The sequence below is a fragment of the Xenopus laevis genome, chromosome 5S (genome assembly GCF_017654675.1).
Source record: "Xenopus laevis strain J_2021 chromosome 5S, Xenopus_laevis_v10.1, whole genome shotgun sequence".
Lineage (NCBI taxonomy): Eukaryota > Metazoa > Chordata > Amphibia > Anura > Pipidae > Xenopus > Xenopus laevis.
In genome coordinates, this window is record NC_054380.1 from 40,180,137 (window position 1) to 40,204,061 (window position 23,925).

Below are 23,925 nucleotides of genomic sequence, written 5' to 3' on the forward strand. Positions count from 1 at the left end.
AGTATATTACTGTCAATTATAGTTTTTAAAGTGATTGTTCTTATTTATATAGCATGTCTCCATCAGTGTTTTACAGAGTAAGGAAACATTACAGTTTACATATACAGACATAAAAAAAAATAGATGCACAGTAACAATTGCATATTATTATTATTATTATTTTTAAGAGACAATAGAGGGTTCCTGATCACAACACAGACATTCTTCAATTAATACTATTATAAAGTTCACTGTTTCTGGGATTTCCATTTCTGTGAAACCCATTCTCCTCCGGATCCAAATCTGCCATTAATAAAAAATTCAACAGCTCAGAAGCAGACAACAACAATAAAGTAGAGAAAAAGATGTATAATATAGTGTAATATTTCTCCAAGAATAAAAAAACCCACCATTTGCGGTCTATCAAATCTGTCATTTAGCTCCTGGCAGGATTGAAGACTGGGAGCAGAGTCAAATGGCACTGCTTAAGGGCTTATTGTATATCTATGTCTATGAGTACCCACCTTCACTCCAGGGTGTTTATAAAACATTTATGCCATTTTCAAGAAGCATATCCGTATTGGCCTAAAGGGATTGCACTTGGTGAAATAATTTTAGGGTCCTCTGAAAGTAATTAAAACATTGTCCTTTGAAAAAGACAAAGGGTATTTATTTATAACTGGTACAATTGCCAGACTGTCCAGATCAACTGGCATGTATGAGTGTCCTAGATGGAATTAATTGGACTGCAAATGGTTGATGGAGCAGAAGCTGGGGGTAGTCATGGATAATAAATTTACATTGTATCTTCAGCAAGCAATGCTAGTCTGCAACAGGAAGGGCCAGCATGGTTTTATATTAAAAGGGAAACACTGCAAGAGGGCCATTCTTCCTCTTTACAAATCACTGGTATTTTGGTATTCAATGTTTAAAAGATATATATATATATATATATATATATATATATATATATATATATATATATATATATATATATATATATAGTAAATGTATATGTTTAAAAGATATATATATAAATATACATGGTTACAGAATCTGTCGTCAAGAATGCTTTGAACCTTAGGTTTTCCAGATAAAGAATCTTTCTATTATTTGGCCTATGAAAGATGGTCTTCCTGTAATTATGAGCTTTCTGTATAATGTGTTAATATATCTCTACACATACACACACACACACATAAATATATATATATATATATACACACACACACACACACACACACACACAGATTTACGTTCAGATGTTGCCCACAAAAAAAACCAACAAGAAATAACAAAAAACATACACATTTCCTAATTAAAACAACAGGCAAAAAGTATGTTCAGCACAAGCTCTACTCATTAGATGTTGAAAAAGGGACGCCGGCATCAAAAACGGACGCTGGCGTCAAAAACGAGATGCCGGCACCGTTTCACAAATTCGCCCATCACTAGTGTTAGAGCCTTGTGCTGTCTAGTTCCATGATACAGAACAGAATGGTGCTCAGTGCTTAATGCAGTCAAACACATTCTCATTGACTGGAACTGTTTTAATAAATGTGTTAAAAAGATAAACATATTCCTTTGTGTCAAGAAGATCCTCCTGAGACTTCCAGAAAGTGGTACTAAATGTGTTGCTAGAAATCCTTCAGAAATCCAAAGATCAAATTTTTTATGTCTGCCCCAAGAATTGTGACAATGAAGTTAGGAACCAATTGCTAGTTTTTTTCCCAAGTAACTTCGAAATAGACAGAGTCTGTCAAAATAAATGATCTGTTTGTAGTGCACAACTCTACAGGGATTGTTTTGACTAATGTGCTGGCTACCTGCTTCCCAAATTAAAAGGAAAAACAAATAAATAAAATAAATAAAAAGTCCACCCACAGCCACATGGCTGATAGTAATCTTATTTTAAGGTTTGGCAAAGTACTGGGATATTTCTTATTTTATCTGATTCTTATAAATCCCAAATCATTTACAAGTCTGGCATATGATCAATCCCACATCTGTATGAAACAAACTCTTAGCTAACTAAGCACATAAAGATACATACTCCCAGGCAAATAGTGCACACCATTAAACTTGTTTCATCCTTGCTTGAAAATGTTATGTTAAAAAATAAATAAAGTTTAAAATGTAAACATATCAGTGCCCTAGCAGTAAACATGTCTTAACTGTTTTCTTATTCAACATCAGTTTAATGAATAGGGCTTGTGCTGAACATACTTTTGGTTAATCTACTTTTTTAGTAATTTCTTGTAGTAAAAAGAGCAAAATTGAAATTAAAAGGAAGTCCCATTGCAACATCCTGGTCAATATACATTGCGAAAGAGAAACTACCAGTTCACTATAAAAATTACAGTTTAATGAATTGTTCATTATTCAAATGCTTAACAAAGGCTACCGTTGGTGCAAGGGAAGGGTTTGTTTATACAGAGGGCTTCTCAGCAGACTGAGAATCTAATATCACAATTTGATAAAAATCTGAAACTTAAAGAACTGGACAACTGAATGCAACAAATTTTTGTTGACAGATAATGACCTTTTATTTTACTCTAATTTGGATATACAAATAATGGTTTGGTTTGGTATTCAGCTGATTCCAAAAGTTATAGGTTTATTTCATCTCTAATGAAAATAGCAGAAGCTCAACTTATATAGTTCTAAAGGCACATTTTTCATGAGTAGTGATGGGCGAATTTATTCAGCAGACACGAATTGGCGAATAAATCCGCAAAACCACAGCAAAAATTCGCTGGCGTCAAAAAAAATGGACGCTGGCACCGTTTCGCAAATCTTTTGCTGTTTCGCAAATTTTCACGCCCCAAATTCGCCCATCACTATTCATAAGCCTATTAGGTAAAACTTTGAAAAATCTGGTCAGAGAAACAATCTATAGTCTGACAACCAAATACGATAGTCTGACAACAATGAGAATCTTAGTAAATTCTCGTATATCTGTCAGATAAATATAACATAGAAAATGTACACCCATTTATATGACATAAATATATAAAGATTACGGTTTTGGGGTTATCCCCAATTATGGGCTAGATACAATTCAGTGAGAAATAGTTATCTCATGGTTTATCAAGTGAAAACTCATGGACATGATTAAATTCAAGGTGAAAAAAACTTTTCTCCTAATTCAGCTCTAGTTTTTTCCCCATAGTTTCCCAGAGTTTTAGCATGATAAACCATGAGATAACTTTCTGAATTGCCTTACAAACTGAATCTTGACAATAACTTTTCACGTGAAAAATGTTTTTCTCACTGAACTTAATCTGGCCCCTTGATCCCACAGCACTAGGGCAAGTTCCTTTAGCTTCTCAAGCTCCAGAGACACATAGGGGCCAATTCACCAAGCTCAAGTGAAGGATTCAAAGTAAAAAAACTTCGAATTTCTAAGTGTTTTTTGGGAATCGAAGGATTCGAACTAAAAATCGTTCGACTATTCGACCATTTGATAGTCGAAGTACTGTCTCTTCAAGAAAAAACTTCGACCCCCTAGTTCGCCACCTAAAAGCTACCGAACACAATGTTAGCCTATGGGGAAGGTCCCCATAGGCTTGGCTAAGTTTTTTTGGTCGAAGGATAATCCTTCGATCGTTGGATTAAAATCCTTCGAATCGAAGGATTTAATCGTTCGATCGATGGATTATTCCTTCGATTGTTCGATCGAACTTTTTGTGCAAAATCCTTCGACTTCGAAATTCGAAGTCGAAGGATTTTCATTCCCCAGTCGAATATGGAGGGTTAATTAACCCTCCATATTCGACCCTTGATGCATCGGCCCCATACTGTAGGGGGCCCATTTACTTAGCTTGAGTGAAGGAATAGAGGAGAAAAACTTCGAATTTTAAATGTTTTTTTGGCTACTTCGACCATCGAATGGGCTACTTCGACCTTCGACTTCGATTCGAACGATTCAAACTAAAAATCGTTCGACTATTCAGCCATTTGATAGTCGAAGTACTGTCTCTTTAAAAAATACTTCGACCCCCTAGTTCGCCACCTAAAACCTACTGAGGCCAATGTTAGCCTATGGGGAAGGTCCCCATAGGCTTCCTAACAATTTTCTGAATGAAGGAAAATCCTTTGATCGATGGATTAAAATCCTTCGAAACGTTTGATTCGAAGGATTTAATCGTTCGATCAAGCGATTATTCCTTCGATCGTTCGATCGTAGGAATAGCGCTAAATCCTTCTTATTTAGGTTATATATTATACAAAGTTATTATAAAATAAATTGTAACTGCTGCATTATAACAATATAAAAACACGGTGACATGTATTAAGAAGGGATTTCAATTTTTAACTGCACAATCATATTTTTCCTTCTTCAGTCTGGGTTAAGCTATTGTTGACTTTGGCAATATGCTATGACACAATCCAATTTTCCCCTTCTAGACACCTGTTAGAACAATATTTTCAATTAAACCATCGCAATAAAGCATCTGTTTTTGTAATGTTCACAGCTTGTGCTAAGAAGATTACGGTTCTGAACTGTAACTGCTTTGCAATGTCAGGCATCTACTTTTAATAGACGCTGCAGTAAAAGATTAAAACAATGGGGGAGGTCTACTTGTTTGGATTTTGGATGTAAACCTCTAACTGTTCTTTGATGCTGTTCTCCCCCAGAAAGCATTAAAGCGTTCTTACAAACGAGCTTGATAAATGATGAAAAACTCACATGTTGTGCCAACTCATTACAGCGAACAACTGGTATAAAGGTAATTGAATCACAAAGTGACAAATGTTATTTTTTTTCTACAGAATCCATTTATGTAATTATTGGTTTCACCAATATTCCCTGTGGCAGGGGGAGGGACAAAGAACACATACCTGTATGTACTATATATTCAAGCAGTATACCATTTGTGTACAATTCAATACACAAATAAAAGAATTCCATCATCAATCCCAAAATATGCACACTTCAAAAGTAATTGTTATTGAAGCAAGGCTTTAAAGTATTCACCTATATTTTCTTGATCAATTTGGACTTTTAGAGGTTTTCGGATTTTTTTTTCCACTAGAAAGTGTCCAAAAAACACATTTTCTTCGAGGTTTGAGCTATTCATATTTTTTGTGCATCATTAAGCTCTTTTTTTTTGGATGTTTTAATAAACATCACAACATGCCTAGTTTTAGAGTTTATGAGTTTAGTAGTGGTATCAAAAACTCTAATTGTGATGAAATATCCTTAAAAATAGTATCAGCAACATCGACTTCAGACCAACAGAGTTGATATTCTGTTGGCTTATTAGATGGTTTCTTTGAGACAGAAGACCTTTAACTAATCTCACAATTGCAGCATTTGATTTATCCTATCAGCCTATCTGAAACAATTCTATTCTAAACATTCTAAAAAAAAATTACACTACTTTGCCTTGAATTGGCTTTTGGCAAACATGTCAGAGAGGTGCTTATAAACACCTATTATGTTAGAAGCAATTTAGAAGCTGTGCAACTTATTTTCCTTCTTATGCTTCCTCTAATGCTGTGATGAGGTGTGGTCCATTTTAAATCATTGCCAGAGTTTTATTTATAGTCAAACATCCAGATGTTTTCATGGGAAAATAGTAGTGAATGTCCATATCCCTTTTAATTACACGATACTAAGCAATTAAATAGAAGAATCCTTGCCAAATAGATTTTTTGCTTGTTATAACAAGGATGTGCATATGTATGGTTGCACATAAAAAATTGGACACAGTCATTAAGCATGCTTCTCTCATGGTCATAATATAATTTTAGGGGGAATGTAATAAACGTTGCAAAGAGCAAAACAATTTGCACAAATAAGAATACAAATTTGCAATGTAATACTCTTCCTTCAACTGTTATTGCATTGCAAATTTTAATTGTGCATTGGCCACTTTTAAGAAGTGCTTGAAGGTGTAATTTATTGGATCAAGCATGACAACTTTTTCAGTAAGAAGTTTTATTTCATTCACAATATACAATTTGCAAACCTTCTTTCACTGTCGGAAGTGGCCGCTAAACATTTTCCGGGTTCGCGAAAGCTATATCAAATTTGCGGAAAGGAAATTTTGCTCACACAAAAGCATAATTTTTAGCATTGAAAATATTTTTCTGTTACCAATTTTTATTATATTCCCCCAGTAGTCTGCAAAAAAGGAAAGAAGGTATAGGAGTATGGATCCCGTGTAAATGATAAGGAAGTTAAGGTTCACTGAACAAAACAACAGTAAAAATAGCCAGAGAGTGAATGGATGGTGGCCAGAAGTAACAAAATGCTTTTGGAAAGCATAGGCTGCAGGAAGCCTTGTTCTTTAGTTGAGCCCAAAATAGATATACATTATCTGACAGAGCTAAAAGATATATGTAGGTAGCAGATATTATTGACCTATAAGTATGAAGTAACCCCAGCATTGTTAGTCTACATAGGCATTGGTCTAGATAGGCATATTCACATATATATATAATATATTGTGGCACAATATTCAGATACACCCTAGAGGGTAGGGTTGTATTTCCTAAAATGCTCTATATAAAATGTGGGGAATATCAGAGGCTGAATTCTCTAACCAGGATATATGTTCATAGTTACTGGACTTTTTTGCCTTAAGAGAGACTGGGGCACGATCAAAGAGCAGGTTTCCTAGGGATTCAGACTGCCAATCAACCAACCTATTCTAGAATCAGAACACACTTTTTTTGTTTGGAAACATGCCCTGTTTTGTAGAAAACTGATAGGGAATTATACATTAAAAAAGACATATACTGTATACAACAAAACTCATATGCTAAGTCTGCATATGCTACAGATGTGCATTAGATGTAGCCACCCATTAACTTTAATAACTGTTTTTCTCACTTTATTTCATATTAGAGATTTGTTATGATTGCTGTCACAGGTTTAGCGACCTCGTCTGACAGTGGAAGAAGGTTTGCAAATGTTATAGTTTGTGCCAGTGCGCAGTGAATATAATAAAAGTTATTACTGAAAAAGTTATGTTTGCTCCAAAAGATTATGAAGCCTTCAAGCACTTCTTAAAAGTGTGAAATTTAAAATTTGCATTGAAATAACAGTTTAAGAAATAATATTACATTGCAAAATGCAAATTTTTATTTTGCATTGTGCAAATTGTTTTGCTCTTTGCGACTTTCATTACATTTCCCCATATAACTCTAATATAAAGATGGCAACCATGGGACAATTAGCCTTTATGTTGTAAAACTCTGTGTAGCTTCATGTGAAACGTAGTCAATCACTTTTATTATGGTAGTGTGTACACAGGGTGGGGATAATTGGAAGGCAATGTTCCTGAAATGTTGTCTAGGCATATGTGGTATGTTTCTGAGTGTGCTATTAGTTAATCCTAAAATGACCTGCACTTTGGGAACACAGGATAAGTGTAAGAGTTTGATTGTAGGCAGAAGATGGTAGACTGAATGGGAAGGGCATCGATTATAGAGGTCCAGGCTTTTGATGTTTAAACTAGAGAGTGTTTTACAAACACAGAAGTTCTCTAAGCACCACTTGACTTTTTAGTAACATCCAGATTAACATGAACGTTAGCATCAGTCCTTATCTCTAAAGAAGACACTGCAGAACTATTTACTCTCTCTGCAATGAGCCAGGGCTCTTTTTTTCTTAACACATCACAATAAAATGGGAAAATATTACTATGTTCTGTCCCCTCCATTATGACTAAGGATATTGATATCCAATGATAACCATCCTCTAATTAAGAGAAGAAAAGAAGATGGAAAATTCCTTTCAACATTGACTTAAATTGTATTGTCTCTTTTTTTGTGAATGACCACATTATATTTCAATGCTAATTTTTCATATGCACTGAGGTTTCTTTTCTGTCAAGGTTTTTTTTGTGCTACTCTTCTGTTTCTTCTAGAACCAACCCAGAACTTCTGTGTGGTAGACCAAGTAACACAATAGGCCAACAAGTACAATAATAATAATAATACCTCTTATTCAGAAAGATTAAGCATTTGGATGAAATGAGCACTTGGATTAAAATACATTATTATATTTGGCTCAAGTATGTATGCATTTTTTGTTTAAAACAGAAGCATGCATATATAATTTAAACAGATTTCCATTTTCTAGATTATGTTGTTACCACAGCTGTTATTATATAGAATTTAGGGAACCTGCAGTAGTGCTGAGAAGCTCTGAGAAAATATTCACCCAGTGACACGCAAGCAACTCACAATTTCTGGTAATTTCCTGTTTTCAAATGTCCATGCTCTAAATTCTAAATATTCTGTACCAAGCAATTATGATTCAACAAACCTAAAGCACAATCATTTTATTTGATAAATACATCGAATTAATGGAAATGTTTGTGTGCCCAGGGTGTTAGGCCTTGTACTTATTATCATTTCAACTGTTTATCACTTTAGTTTGCTGCATCCTGCAAAAAACATTATACAGGTATAGGATCCGTTATCTGGAAACCAGTTATCCAGAAAGCTCCCAATTACGGAATGGCAGTTTCCCATAGACTACATTTTATCCAAATAATCCAAATTTTAACAAATAATTTTCTTTTTTCTCTGTAATAATAAAACAGTACATTGTACTTGATCCAAACTAAGATATAATTAATCCTTATTGGAAGCCTATTGGGTTTATTTAATGTTTACAATATTTTCTAGTAGACTTAAGGTATGAAGATCTAAATTACAGAAAAATCTGTTATCCGGAAGACCCCAGGTCCCGAGCATTCTGGATAATAGGTCCCATCCCTGTACTATGTCATTAGTAAATATATAACACTGGCTGAAGCCTTACCATATTTAGCGTATAGTATCCCAAAACCCAGAGCAAACCCCAAGGTCCTGGTCTCGGCTCACACTTTGGCTTCAGGAGGAGCAGATGCCACTTGGACTTAAGGTGAGACAACCAAGGGGGGAGCTCTGGGCAGGCAAGGGAACCATAATGTATACAGAAAGGATAGCAAACAAGAAGCATGGTCAAGGGTCAGGCCAGGTCAATACCAAACAGACGATATGGTAAATCAGGAAGCAGAAGATTAGTTGAGGTCACAGGCCAGGGTCAAACCAAACAGATTTGTGATACAGTAACGAGATCCAATAGAATAGTCGAAGAACAGGCAGAGGTCAGTACAGGCAGCAGGACAGCAAGGGTCAAGGTCAGACAGTGGTCAATTAACAGGATCAGACAAGATCACACACCCAGGAACTATGGAACATAAACCTATCTTGGGCAATGAGTCAGAGCAGAGTAGGAGTTTTATAGCCAGACTAATGGCTTACACAAATCACCTGTGGCCAGATTGGCAACAGGTGCAACAAGCCATGCTTACTAGCAATTACTAAGCATAGTAATTAACCAGAGCCTTATCCATCTCCTCACATAGAGCAGCCGTAACACAAACAGCACAGAAACACCAGGCAGGCTGTTACACCCTATCAGTTAAACGCATTAATGCTTGAGGTATTTTTGTTCTACTTATTATGCCTGCCCATAATAAAATACTGAACTAATTTACTGGTTGTTTTCTTAGACAGTTATTATCTAACTCCTATTTTAGTAATTTCCTAGATGCAATTTCAGTTAATCAATATCAAATAATAATATCAATAATTAAAAACTATGATGGTAGTTTCTTAGGTAATTATCTAACTCCTATTTTAGCAATTTCTTATATGCCGTTTTAATTGATTTCTTTATATTTTTGTCAGGAGTCAAATTTACAGTCAAGGAAATGAATGCTTTGTATAGGTCAAGTATCTGAAACATGAGGCCCAGACTGGCTGTTTGGTCGTTAAGCTGCTCCAATCAATGTGATGGGATCCAAAGCCGAATGGAAGCCAAAGCTGAATGGGAGCTGAAGCCGACTGAGTGCTAAAGCGGAATGGAAGCCGAAGTGGAAGCCACAGAACGGCTGCCGAAGCAAAAGCCACTGAAAAGAGCTGAAGCTTAAAGTAACTTTCCACCAAAAACCCATGGTCTTTTCTTTTTTTTAAATCCCTGGCCACAGTGAGTTTTTTTTTTACTTTTATAGTGGGAGAGCCTTGACCACCAATGTTTTTTTTTTTAATCTAGTAGGGGACCCTGGCCACCACTGTTTTTTTAACATGGGGTGGTGCTGGCCACCAATGTTGTTTTTTAACTTGGGGGGGATACCCACCAATGTTTCTTTTAACTTGGGGTGGGGCTGACCACCAAATTTTTCAACTTTTATGGGGGAGAACCCTGACCACCAATGTTTTTTTTTTACTTTAATGGAGGACCCTGACCACCATTTATTTTTCATTTTATTGGGGGGCACTGACCACCAATGTTGATTTTCAACTTGTGGGGGGGGCCTGGCTGTTAATCTCTCATACGTGACCTGTTTTGATTTTTGTGCCATGCTAGTGTTGAGCAAGAACACCAATTAGAGGAGCACCATGTACTGTATACATGACAAGATTCAGAACACAGTTAAGACCATTTCAAAGTCAAAATACACTTTAAACTGACAACCAAGCAAGAATTGTTCATCTAGTATTATAAAATATGACTGATGTGCTTCTATTAGAAGCACCCTTTCTAAGGATCCAATATCATATAACATATGTGTCATTACCATTGTCTTAAAGGTGGTAAGAATGCTGGAGATAACAGGAAGACAAGAAAGCCATTGAATTGGTGGACTGTAAATTTAATAAGAATAGAATGTGAGGAAATACAGAATAAGGGAGGGAGAAAAAATTGGAAGGGGTAGAAACAAAGGGAATGAGGTAGAGAAAATGTACTCAATTTTACAATTTATACCTTTAATTTTATAGATTTTTTAAATAATTGAGACTTAAGATGATCATCAAGCTACCTGAACGGAAGATACACAACATACTGCATTACTGTAGAACCAGCATCTATAAGATGTTTTCTTTGTAAGACCAATTTAAATATGCTATGTCCCTCTTATATTTACTTTACAAGACAAAACACTTCCAGCTATGGCTGACTTTATAGACTGGTTTAAATAGTCTTTTTGTTGACTGTTGAAAGCCTCTGCCTCAAGTTCAACTCATACCAAGTAATAGTAGTATCTAGACACTCTGTTTACTTCCTCCTCCAAAACATTAGATGTCTGAAGAAAAACTAGAGATGATTTATTAATATTTCCCAATAATAATATTGACCACCTATTTAAAGGTAGTGCATGCAGCTGTCTGAGGAGGATACGATCATGCATGGCCAGTACCAGATGTTTCTTGTCTATAAAGGATCCCATAATGAATTCCAGTATAGCAGATTATTTCTATATATTTTGCAAAAGTGGAGTGTTAAAAAAAGACTTTCCCCCCATATGTAGGAGCAGTCAACTGTAGCAACCAATAAGATGTTTGCTTTTAAACAGGCGAGCAGTAAATGCTACCTACTGATTGACTGCCATAGATTACTGCACCTGGGCAAACTTAGACATCATCACTGTTAAAACCACCCCCAGTGATAAATGTTAAGTTGTCTGTGTGTCCTTAAAAGACATACAGTTCCAATGCATCAGAAGGAGGATAAAGCATTTAAAAGGATCGACTACTTGCTTCAGACCCAATGTGGCTATGGCTTGCATAGTCAAGTTCCCGGACATTCAGTTAATACAGCTGGTAACAAGAGGCAAGAAGCAATATACTAGAATTTCCAATATTCAGAAAGATGAAAGAGAAGATATATAGTTTTGGGATTAAATCCCACAGCAAGTTAAGCAGTTCATTGGGCAAGGCCCTTTATAAATTCTGTGTAGCAGATTTCTTTGAGGAACTAGGATCAATTAGTCATTGGTCTCTGAAGAAATAGATTTCAGAAATACAATTTCCAGCAAGATAACCATGTCTTCTTGGATGACTTGGCAAGGGTCTTCCATAAGGACTTCAAACACTCCTAAGAGATTCCACAGTAAATTCAGTTGAGGAGTTCAACTCAAGGGGGCATCACCCCAAATCAGGTGGTCTCAATAGGATGTGCTTTTTATTGACACATGACAAGACTGTAAAGATTGATATTACAAAAATGACTAGGTTGTCTTTGAGTAATGAAGTTGTGTGAAGGTTCATCAAGGCTGCTCAGAATCACCATACAATCCAATCAACCAATCAAGTTTTTGCTTTTGTTGTTCTACATGTAGCTGACTGAAGAAAGCTAATAACTAATTGGTTGCTCTAGGTTACAGTCCGGGAGCAAATTGTCATATGTTGATAAATGATTCCCAGTGTGTCTTCAGCCCTGTATCGAATTTATCCACTTGCTGTAGTATTCAAATCTATACTATTCAAAGCCTACCTTTAACCAAAATCAGGTCATTCAAGAACAAAAAAAATCTTTTTCTTTTAAAAAATCTTGTTTTTTTTCTTATGCAGACAGGTCAATAAATCAACAAATAAAACATACCTAAAATCTATATGTGCTTTTATATAAAGCCTTTGCCTTTCTAAGTTAACGATTAATTTATTTCTACCAGTTACATAGAGAAACTGCAGAGAGAGAAATTATATTTTAATAATGTTACTTGATCAGACTTTCATGTCCCTATATTAACATGACAGGACACATTTCAGTGTCAGGGTGAGAAGGGGGGGGGGGGAGACTATCAGTTCAGAATCAATTTCAGCTGGGTACATGTCCACCATAAACCCATGCCATGACTTGATACAGGCAGACTGAAGCCGGGCACTATAAGGAAGAGGATTAGGATAGTAGATGCATTTTGAGCAATGCATTAAAGACTGGGTTGAAATCATTTCAAGTTAAATTGTAATATTTCACGTGCTGTTATGTTAAAATGTTTACTTTTTAACCCCCTTTTGTCCAAAGTCACAAAAACAGTTTTATTTTTAATGTGTGAGAGTTAAAGTGCAAATCCAATGTCTAGGCGATATTCAAGACAGGGAGCAAAGAGTCAGGACAAGCCAAGGTCAGTACCAAGATAACAGGATACAATATGAGTGATAACTGGCAAGAGCTTGTGCCCTCTGGAACCCCTGGTGATCTACTCTGAGTGTAGGAACTGACCACCAAGTTATGTGACGTGATGTCATTGCTTAGCTGGTGTAGCCATTACAAAACATCAATGATTTCAATTTCTCACGTAGTGTTTTTGTCTACTACAAATATGCACCAGTGATAATTGAAAACCAGAGTAAATTTCTACCAATATATTTTACTCGTTGTTAATGAGTGAATGCCAAGCACCCTACTGGTGAACCAGGTTGCAGTATTTGCCTATAAGCTTGTGTTTTTCTGGGTGTCTGTCTGAGCAGGTAATCTTGGATGTCAACATCTGTGGTTCCATGCACTGGACAAAGATTTTTAACATGAGGATATACGTACATTTTCATGATGATTATATGTGCTTTGTCTTGTTTTTTCCCTTCTTTTTTCTATTCTATTGTCCATTATCTATATTTCCTCTTATCAATATTAGTATCTCCCTGCTACTCTCTGTTCACTTCTGAAACATGCTATACATAACTATACAGGTAGGGACCTGTTATCCAGAATGCTCGGGACCTGGGAGTTTCCGGATAATGGATCTTTCCATAATTTAGATCTTTATACCTTAAGTCTACTAGATAATCATGTAAACATTAAATAAACCCAAAAAGCTGGTTTTGCTTCCAATAAGGATTCATTATTTCTTAGTTTGGATCTAGTACAAGGTACTGTTTTATTATTACAGAGAAAAAGGAAATCATTTTTAAAAATTGAGATTATTTGGATAAAATGGAGTCTATGTGAGACAGCCTTTCTGTAATTCAGAGCTTTCTGGATAATGGGTTTCCTGACAATAGATCCCATACCTGTACATACTTCACTTATATATTTCCCCTTTCCACTTACTGTACCTTATGTATCATCTACTTTTTGCCAGTTAAGAGCATAAACAACGTAATACAACTAAATGACATCATCATAAATGGTGGCAGGGGAAATGACACTATATTATTCATAGAGGTAGAATTACAGCATAATGCTTACCTTGTATGCTTCTCTTAAAAAAAGCTTTGCATCCTTCACACGACCAGACACCATAATGGTACCCAGATGCATAGTCACTGCAAACGGCACAAAATCGGGTTTCCTTGGTAGACTCCATGGATGGAGGGCCCTTATCATTAGCAGATGACATGCGTTCCCTTCCACTCTGCCTTCTGTTGTCTGAACTTGACCTTAAAAAAAGATCAGAAAAATGTTATAGTGTGCTTTATAAAATATTAACATTTTAGAGGATAGATGTATTTATTCCCATTCCTGTTCCAAGGCATGGCATTGTTCTTTACAGGACAGGGATTATGGCACCTCCCCAATGCTACAGACATAAATCTTCCCACCTAGTGGCTGTAATAGGTTGTATGGGAACTCTATGAGTGTTTCTGTATGTATTGTAATCCAAAATGTAGATTAACAGCAAATCAAAATACATCTGTCAAAACATTTGACAAGGTTTATGTAATTGTCTTGATTATGGATCTTGTATAAATAAAAAAAATCAAGTTGTGTTTCAATGTCAAACATTCACTCTTTCCAAACATACAATATACATTGTTTTAATATATTTAAATAGACTATTGCCTGTTTGCCCATATGCAGATTTATTTTGTGCCGAATTAAAACAGAACCTAGCTGAAGTGATCCATGATGATGACCGTTTAAGCTTTAACAGGCTACAAATGTAAGTTTATGTGCATACACTGCCAGCACATAAAATAAATGGAACTGACTCTTCCTCGTTTAATGATTCAAAAACCCATGGGATAATGGCACAGAATCAGTCCAATGTAACAAATGTCTATCAAGATTCAGTTCCAAAGTACGAGGCAAATCATGAGATCTTCCTGAATGCTCTTTGTCACTGGCAAGATGTTTTTAGCTAATATAAATATTGAATTCATGATGAATAATCTCAAGGGGGGGGTGCTCTTTAGGACTCATTCTGGAAGCTCTTGCTAGGCCTGTCTGTACCGCCTGCCTTTCAGTATTCCATCCAGGACACACTCCAAAATGCATTGCAAAAGCCTGTGGCCTTTTTTGCATTTTGCACAGTATATGGCCCACTGCAAATGAGCCTTATGGTATACTGAGTCATTTTTAGCAGATATTATCAGATATACCTTCCAACATTTAAGTTTCATGTCAAACTTAGAGATTATATAATTATATTACTCCTATATATTACATCTGTTCTAGCTTTGTCTTGGTCCATCTGATTCAATGCCATACAGGCCACTGCTCTGCAGGGTTCTAGATGCAGTTGACTGTTGCACATTTATTCTAGTCTCAGCTACTGAACTCTGTTACTTCTTCAAAGCATCTCTTTGTGGCTTCTGTTTCAAGCCTTATTTTCCACTTAGGGGGTAATGAAATAAAAGGTGAAACGTTTTCTATAGGTCTAGTCACCAAAAACACCAATTCAGCAGGCAGCATTTACTGGCCACCTGTTTTTAAAGTAAACATCGTATTGGTTATTATGGGTGATTGGACCTTTTATTATTTTAGAGTGCTGAAACCCAAACTTTTCTAGGCAGCATCTGGGTGGTTTAAAACACCAGTGTCCACTGGGGCATCCAAATATGCATATTTTTCTTTGTACCCTTACCCCTAATTATGAATTTGTATTATTTTATCTCTTTTGTCTATATTTGTACAATTGTTCTTTAGATTCTCAACCTGAACAATGATCCTTTAACTATCGGTGTTAAAGAACATTTTAAAAAATTACACCCAGTATTTTTTCTTGGAAATCACCATAAACTGATTACAGTTGCAGTTCGAAAATAAGGTGCAAACCCAATTCCTGGTTTCAACGCATTGTTAAAAGCAAAAGACAATTATTATTCTTTTCCTATATAGCACCAACATGTTCTGCAGTGCATTACAGAGATGACATCCTCAGTCCATGCCCCAGTGGAGCTTGCACTCTACTTGTTAGGCACTACCTTCCTATGATCTTAAATACTCACCAGCAAATGATTCTTGTTTATTTAGAACAGTCCAAAAAAAAAATTGGCAGTGCTTTACAAGGAATACACATTACCCATGCGCTGTATAAAAACACGGTAATGGCTGTGTGAATGCGTTCACTAATTCACATCTTTCATCGAGTAAAACATTATTTATATATTTTTAGCTCTGGTAAAACAGCTTTACGAAAAATATTTGCCAGCATGAATCTAAAAACCAAACATTTCAAAATTGCTGTCAGCCCACGCAGCTTTTCTGCTTCTATTGGTGCGATGTAAATATTGTTGTTCAAGTCGTGTTTTTATTTCCTTCAAAATCATTATGTATTTTTGACTAAACACTGATTTATATATTTATTTTTAATGTTTTTACCGTCTGCTAATTTGACTTTTTATACTCCTGTGATTCTAGTACGCATATGTGTTCACCCTAGAAACTTGTCTGGAAAAGCAAAGGGTAAAAGGTATCTTTTAATATGAATAAATGGTTTAGGATGGGCTGAACATCTTGAAATAACTAATACCCCATCTTATATGTAGAACAAAGGAGGTTCAATTTCAAGTCTATTATGACTGATGATTATGATTGGTCCCTGAAGACTACCCCATGCTTCCCCAATCAGAAGCAAGAATCCATGTGTGCATGGAATCTATCTAAGACTTGCTTTTGGAAGCGCAGAATTTTGGACACAGTTGCCTTTAAGATTCAATACACCGGTACCGTAAATTAACAATGTTTCAAGATGTACCTACCTCCCTTAAGGGACCCTGCATTAACGCTGCCATCTACAGCTTCGAAAATAAAAAGAAATGTCTGCATAAGAGATGGTTGAAAGAGGTTATTATAATGTATCCAAATACAGAAATGTAATTCTCCACCATCCAATAATATCAGTGCAGATTAAGACTTATTGTGGATTGAGACATTTTTAATATTTTACTAATATCTTCTTTCCACCACTTGGTTCAAAAGATCTGAGAGAAGGGGTCATTTACGTTGTCTGCAGGCAGATGTGCAAGAACCTACCTTAGTGCTCATGCAGAGAGCATTTCTGCCTGGTACTGTCTGTGCTGTGCACCTCATGGTTGGAAAAAAAATTCTGCATGAGATGTAGAGGGCATTGACAGTGGGCACAGTCACCTCGGCCCCCCACCCCATTGCAGCTACAGCTTCTCCAGCTTCTCCAAATGAGACAGCCCCTCCCCCCTTCATATTACGTAAATTACTTCCTTCTTACTGAGGCGATCAAAGGGGGGTAACACCAGTGCCTGAACCAGAAACTGGTACAGTTTTTTAGGCCAAAGTACTGTAAAACTAAAATTCCATTTTTATAACTAACAATATTGTGAAAATAATCTGGTGCAGACCGCAGTGATAACGAATCATGCGAAAAGTCTGTAAACATCTTTAGTGGTGGGCCAGACATTACTGATCAGTTACTTTTATGACAAGCTCACCCAGTACTCAAAATATGAAAGCAGCTTCGGGGGGATAATAAGGGTATGTAAAATTGAGGTTTCACTGTATATGTTGTTCTTGTATACAGGCCAAATAATATTATACATATTAATTCCATGTATTATACCAGAATCAATAGGCACAAAGCAGTCCACGGCACACGACCACAACCATGTATACAGACATAAAAACTATATATATGTAAATAAACTGCTCAACATCCTACTCGCTTGCTTGGTTGTTTTCTACTTTTCTTTCCTTCTGTTTACTTGTCTCCTGCTTTGCTTCACTACCTCTCTGTATTTTTTTCGCCCTGTTACAGCATTTCTTTTCTATTGTTTTGCTTTATATTCTGTTCCTACTTATTTTTTTAACTATTGTGCTACCACTTTTCTTCCTCATCCCTACTCCCAGGCTTCCCTTTGCCCTTATGTAAATCATCCATTCTCCCCTTCGCCCCTTAAATATTCTGTTGGTCTGCGCCTTTCTGGCAGTTTTTTTAAAAAAGGGAGCTCCATCTTGTGCAGAGATATGTATAGACGTCAATCACCATAGACTGACACAGCTGTCAGTTAAAAATGTCAAATACTCTCCAGCTGGGCCGCAGACTAAAATGTCTTATGTGATTGAGGGACTAACTTTGCAGTAAGAAGGAGAGCAGCGTTATCATTCTATGGTGATTTGCATCTATACATAAACGTATCTTCTTTAAAGAACAATTAAAGTAAAGCCTTTACCCTGTATGTGCACAAAAAGGAGGCGGGTCATGATGTAAAAAGAGGCGGGGCTAAGCAACACGTCGCAAAAAGGGGCGGGGCAACATCGCAGAGATGCGAAGAAGACTACAAAAAAGGTAAGTTCTGCGCAAATGGGGGCAGGCCGAGGGCTTTTTTTTTAAAGGATATTACAAATTACCGGCAACTGCATTGCCGGTAAATTTGTAATACCGGCCCCGGCCTTGGCAGGTGTTTTACCGGCAGGGTGGCAACCCTACTTCTGATACATACTGCTCTATTTAGGGAGGACAGAGCCTGTTCCTATCAATGGGAAGCTACAGGACTTTCCAAAAGCTTGTGGTGGACCAGAAATATGTCTGGACATGGTCAGGGATAATCTTGGAAGGAATGTACCTGCATGACATTAATGGAAGGGCCCAGCAATACACTCCAGCCTGGAAGGTCCATGGGGTCATATATTAGCTTGGCACTGGGTCTAGGGGAGGATTTCATGGCATGACCACCAAATTTGTTACAGAATCTTACTGTGAAAGGCAGCAGCGTTCCTCCTTGCTGCTGTCAGCTGCATTCCTTCCTCTGCCTGTTATCTGCATGCTGAGCATGTTCTGTGCAGGGGGGGTGGAGGGGGATCGGGACAAAGGCAGGAGCAAGAAGCGACGAAGAAAAAAAAACTACTTCGGCACAAAGTACTTTAATATACAAACTGGCCAATCAGGGGGCGCTTCAGGTTTTACAGCAAATTGAAAGTGCTAGGCTCCCTAATTGGTCAATTTGCACACTGAAGTTATTAATGCTGAAGGACCTGCTTAGGTGGCCATGCATATAGCCTGACAATTCTGGGGATTCAAGAGCCGTATTTTCAGGGCCCATGTTCCCTGGTGCAGTTGCACCCCCGGTAGTTACGCCACTGCCCACAAGGTCTGAGCATACCAGATTATTTCCCGGTGTCCCTCCAGCTCAGTCCGACCCGTTGCAACCTGTGTCATCCACCACTCCTTAACTTGTGCATCTAAATGATGTGTGCCCCCTCCTGGCCATCATGAATACACTGCTGCAAAATGCAGGCAGCTCTATATTCATGGGATTAGTCACAGGTCTCTGTGCTCCAAAACAAAGTGCAGAGATATTCAACAATTGATTTAGGCAGAAAGCCATGGTGCACAGTGCAAAGAAATGGTGATTTTTGCACTTTGCACCATGTTGTCTTGCTTAATAATGAATACTGTTGGAATAAGAAACCCTTCCTGGAAAGTGATGTTTGAGAATAACATGCATTTTTGGATTTGGTTGTTAAATGAGTAGATTTTCTTTTTGCATGTAGTGAGGAATTTCGTTTCAAAAGTCTGAAAAGTAGTTACTCCTAAACTTTTAAGCTATTTGGCAAGTCCAGTGTCCTTGGTAGATTACAAAGGTGCCAAATTTGAGAAAAATGAAAGCTGGAGTCTTTCAGACAAAACAGCACGTGTTCCGTTAGCTGAAAAAATAGACACAAATATTCAGAATATTGCAGGAATCCTGTGACTATAATTTGAAGCAATTACATAGCATGTTATAATTTTGCTCATTACAAACAGCACCCTCTTTGTAAACCCGATGGCTGAAGTATAATAAAAGACTTTCCAGAGAATTACACACATCTTGCATGGAACGATTTGTAGTCACAGTGCCAACCGAACTCAGCAAAGTGTTTCTCTCAGAAAGACATAGTGATCTGGTTACTTTTCAAGAGACAGCTGCTCTGGTTTTGTGGCTAATATTTCTGTTTATTTCATATAAAAATTAAATACACATGAAATCATATGTAGTATTACAATGAAAGTACATATATAGAAGATATTCCCAAACATTATAGGGATAATATACTACCTGTGTAAAGTGTAAAAAACAGGCATAATCTACCATGTTTTTTGTACTTTGCTTCCTGCCCTGCAGGTAAATCATTTGCTGCGGGTTTCGTTTAAAAACAGAGCACAGAGACCTGCACTCACCCTATGGATAGAGAGCTGCATGCATTTGTTAGAGCTGTACATGAGGTGCAGAAAGAAGGCATGCAAGGCCTCCCCTCTACTCCTACCTATTTCCTAACTTGTGCATCTTCAAGATTCAAGATTTATTTTACATCGAGGAAGGCCAAAACTGAAAATACTCCATCTCAGACCCGCCGAGGTTGTATATAAGTCAATGGGAGAGGTTCTTATCCTATCTGGAAGTTTCTGTGCTGGATTTAACCTGGAAATTCCGATTTTTCTGGAAGAAGCCCGAAAAAATCTAGCGATTTGGGGAACAAATCCCCAAAAAATTGTACGATTCGGATTTTCGCTTGATTTTATCGTTTGTCCCGCTCCGATTAAATTCTGCTTTTTTAATAATAAATATGGTCCAATCATGGATTCTAGTTTGGTCGTACTTTTTTATTTAAATAAAAAAATTCAGATTTTGATAAATAAGGCCCTAAAAGTTACTTATAGGTCATGTTGATTGTTTTTTGTTGATAGATCTGCTTTTGTAAATAATTGTTGTTTGTTCCTGAACCTGACTGGTTTGCCAACCTGACTGTCCCTTTTTACCCTGTCAGTTAGAGTTTCTAATGCTAACGGACTACTGTTGCACAAATATGGCAGCCCCCTCATATACAAACACAGGGAGTCAGACAGGTAATGTAAAAGTGTTGGACAAATATTTCTATGCCAAAATTATAAATATCATACAAACACAATGTTATGATAGATGATAAAAATGTTTTTATTTCTGGTGCTCTTATCTCTGCTACCTCTTTTGAGGAAAGCCTGAGGACACAGGAATCAGGAAATAGTATTGTTTCCCCAACCTGAGTGTGGTTTCTACTAACCTGTGGCTCCAAGTTGGGTAACAATTTTTACCCCAATAGACACCCTTAAAATTTAACCTCTGTCCTTGACCATTGTCAAAAGTGTTCCACTACAGCATCAAGTTCCTTTATTTTTTAATCTATTCCCTGATATGAGCATTGCATATGGAGCTGGGACCTCATCTCATTTTGTTTTGGTGTGTTTACATTTTTGTGAACCATATTTGCATTTGTTAAGCTTCCTATAGAAGAATGTTCTGGTAGTTTTGAAACAGTTGATTATAGGAAGTAACTGTGTTAACTCTATGTCTTTGACAAAGCCTTCACGGGCGAAATGTGCGTCAGGCGGAGTGCTCTTTGCAAAACAATTTCTTGCTGTGCCGCTTGTAAGGAGGAGGTGGAAATAGGAGAAGGGGGACTGTTTTTTGAACAATGCCGGTTTAAAATAGGACAGCATTGCTCTGTGGGATGCTAATCTTGTTTCACCAAACTTTAACCGCCATCTTTTCACTTTTTTGCATTTAATGGGCCACGATTGCCATGAGGACAAGTGATAGGGATAAGGCCAATATACATTTAGGTGCCTCTGAGAGGACAAAAGTGTTAGAGGTCATCCCTATAACATATCGGTGAAACCCAATATACTTTTTTTGACGAATGTGGTGATGTAAATTAATGAACATCGGCTGTATTGTTTATTATTTAAATTGAAATCACACCCTTCGTTCACTATTTCTACCTCCCATAGAGTGAGTTTACTCAGTAAGGGGGTTTTTGTGGTTGGATGTCATGATCTAGGTGGGATTAATTTATTCCTTATTATCACTCAATATTATCCCGCAAGACCTGGTCTATACATTAATTATTTTTAAGTGTTTTAGCTACATTAATTGTTCCATTGATTTTAACTGACTAATTATATGTTAAGTTTTAGAATATTACAACACTTAGGGGCAGGTTTATCAGGGCAGATTTATCAAGGGTCGAAGTGTAGTAAAGTGAAGTAAAAAAAACTCAAAATTCAAAGTAATTTTTTGGATACTTCGACCATCGAATAGGATACTATAGGGGCAAATTCACTAAGATTCGTAGTTGCGCCAGGCGTAACTTCGCCGCACTTCGCCGCCCTTCGCCACACTTCGCCAGGCGTAGTTTCGCCAGCACTTCGCAAATTCACTAAAATCCGATGTTGCGCTCAGGGGTAGTGTAAGGTTGCGAAGTTGCGCTAGCGTTGATTCGCTAAGCGAAGCGAAGTTACGCTAGCGATGGTTAATTTGCATACGGCGCCAAACTCAAATTTCAATGGAGGAATACGTACAATCACTACAAATGCCTGGGAAACCTTCAAAACATCAAATAAAATATTTATTTTGCCCTACACATGTGCCCACTGTATAGTTAAGTTGCCATGAGTTAGGAAATGAAGGGGGGAAGGAGGGGAGCCCCAAAAAATTTTTCGATCTTTTTCAGCCTATCACCCATAATATAGAAAAACGCCAGCGTTTTTTGGGACTTAGAATTTTTTTTAACTATCTACTCTATTGCGCTTCACCTGGTCTGAGGTGGTGAAGGAAGTCTAGCGTAAAAGGTAGCGTTCAGTACACTGTGCGCGTTAGTGAATTTGCGTAGTTACGTCCGTAGCAAAAATTCGCCAGGCGCAAGGGTGCGAAGTAACACTAGCGAATTTACGCCAGAGTTCGTTTTTGCGAAGTAACGAAAATGCCCAACGCTAGCGAATTGACTCTAGCGTTCGGCGCTTCGGCGCTTAGTGAATTTGCCCTATGACTTCGAATTTACTTTTTCGAAGTAAAATAGTTTGAATATTCGACCAGTCGATAATCGAAGTACTGTCTCTTTAAAAAAACTTTGACTTCAATACTTTGCTAAATTAAACCTGCCGAAGTGCTATGTTAGCCTATGGGGACCTTCTAGACCATTTTTCTAAGTCTAAAATTGATTGAAACTATTTAATCGTTCGATCGAACGATTTTACTTCGATCGTTCGATGGCCAAATTCGGTGAAAAAAGTTAGAATTCGATATTCGAATTCGAAGTATTTTAGTTCGATGGTCGAATTTCGAAGTATTTTTTACTTTGAAATTCGAACCTTGATGAATCTGCCCCATGAAGTTTACTCAACATGAACTATCAGAGTGAATAACACAGGGCACTTTATTTACTGGAAGCACTGTATATTTATTCACCGTTTAATGAATTCACTACAAATTTGACCATATGAATGATCCACAATGTTTGATACGAATGAATTTATTGTAAAAATGCATAATGAATTTTTCTTCTCCTTTTTATTACACTACAATTGTGGTATATGGATGGTGCAACACAACATGGCTCTTCTGGTAGTTCTGTATGAATTCAATTAATGGAGCTGTCTGCACATCAATTTTCCTCTAATTTATTCTTTTTGGACAATGAATATATGTTAGAAGGTGCAGAAAAAAGATGTAACTCTATTTTAGCAGCCTCCCTTGAGTAAAGTGCCGACTGTAATCATTCTTATATTGTCTGTGCAGTGCTATGTGTTCTACACTGTCCTAGGTCAGCAACTCATAGGGCATACTGCAAGAGTTACAAAAGTTACTATAACATTATTTGCCCTTTTAAGAGTGCTGCTTCTAATTTTTCTCTTTTTTTCATATTCTCATTTTTGTCTTTGGCCTGGACTTTATCTACTGTACTAACCTAGAACTGCAATTTTAGGGGTCATTTATAAATGCAGACACATTTCACTTTTGAAACCCAGCAATCAAGAATATTGTGGGCTCCTTTGCTAACACTGGGCAATATTGTAACCTGACCACTAACTCCTAAGAAACCAATCAGGGTTTGCTATAGCTGTGTGTCTGCCATTCTGTAGAGTTGGATGCTATTGTCAGCAGTTTTAGGCACACATTTCTTCCTCATAGGATTGCTGTAATGAAAATGGTCTATGATGCTTT

At 37.0% G+C, this 23,925-nt stretch overlaps 1 protein-coding gene across 2 annotated transcripts in view; it reads right to left on the reverse strand.

Moving 5' to 3' along the window:
- esr1.S (estrogen receptor 1 S homeolog) overlaps positions 1-23,925 on the reverse strand; it is a 111,088-nt gene that overhangs the window by 43,866 nt on the left and 43,297 nt on the right. The window contains exons 1-2 of one of the 2 annotated variants that reach the window (XM_018264270.2): positions 18,664-18,764; positions 13,961-14,151 (exon numbers count right to left, since the gene is read on the reverse strand). In XM_018264270.2, the coding sequence (XP_018119759.1) occupies positions 13,961-14,151; positions 18,664-18,740 (268 nt within the window). In that variant the 5' untranslated portion in view covers positions 18,741-18,764. 2 annotated transcript variants of the gene reach the window in all.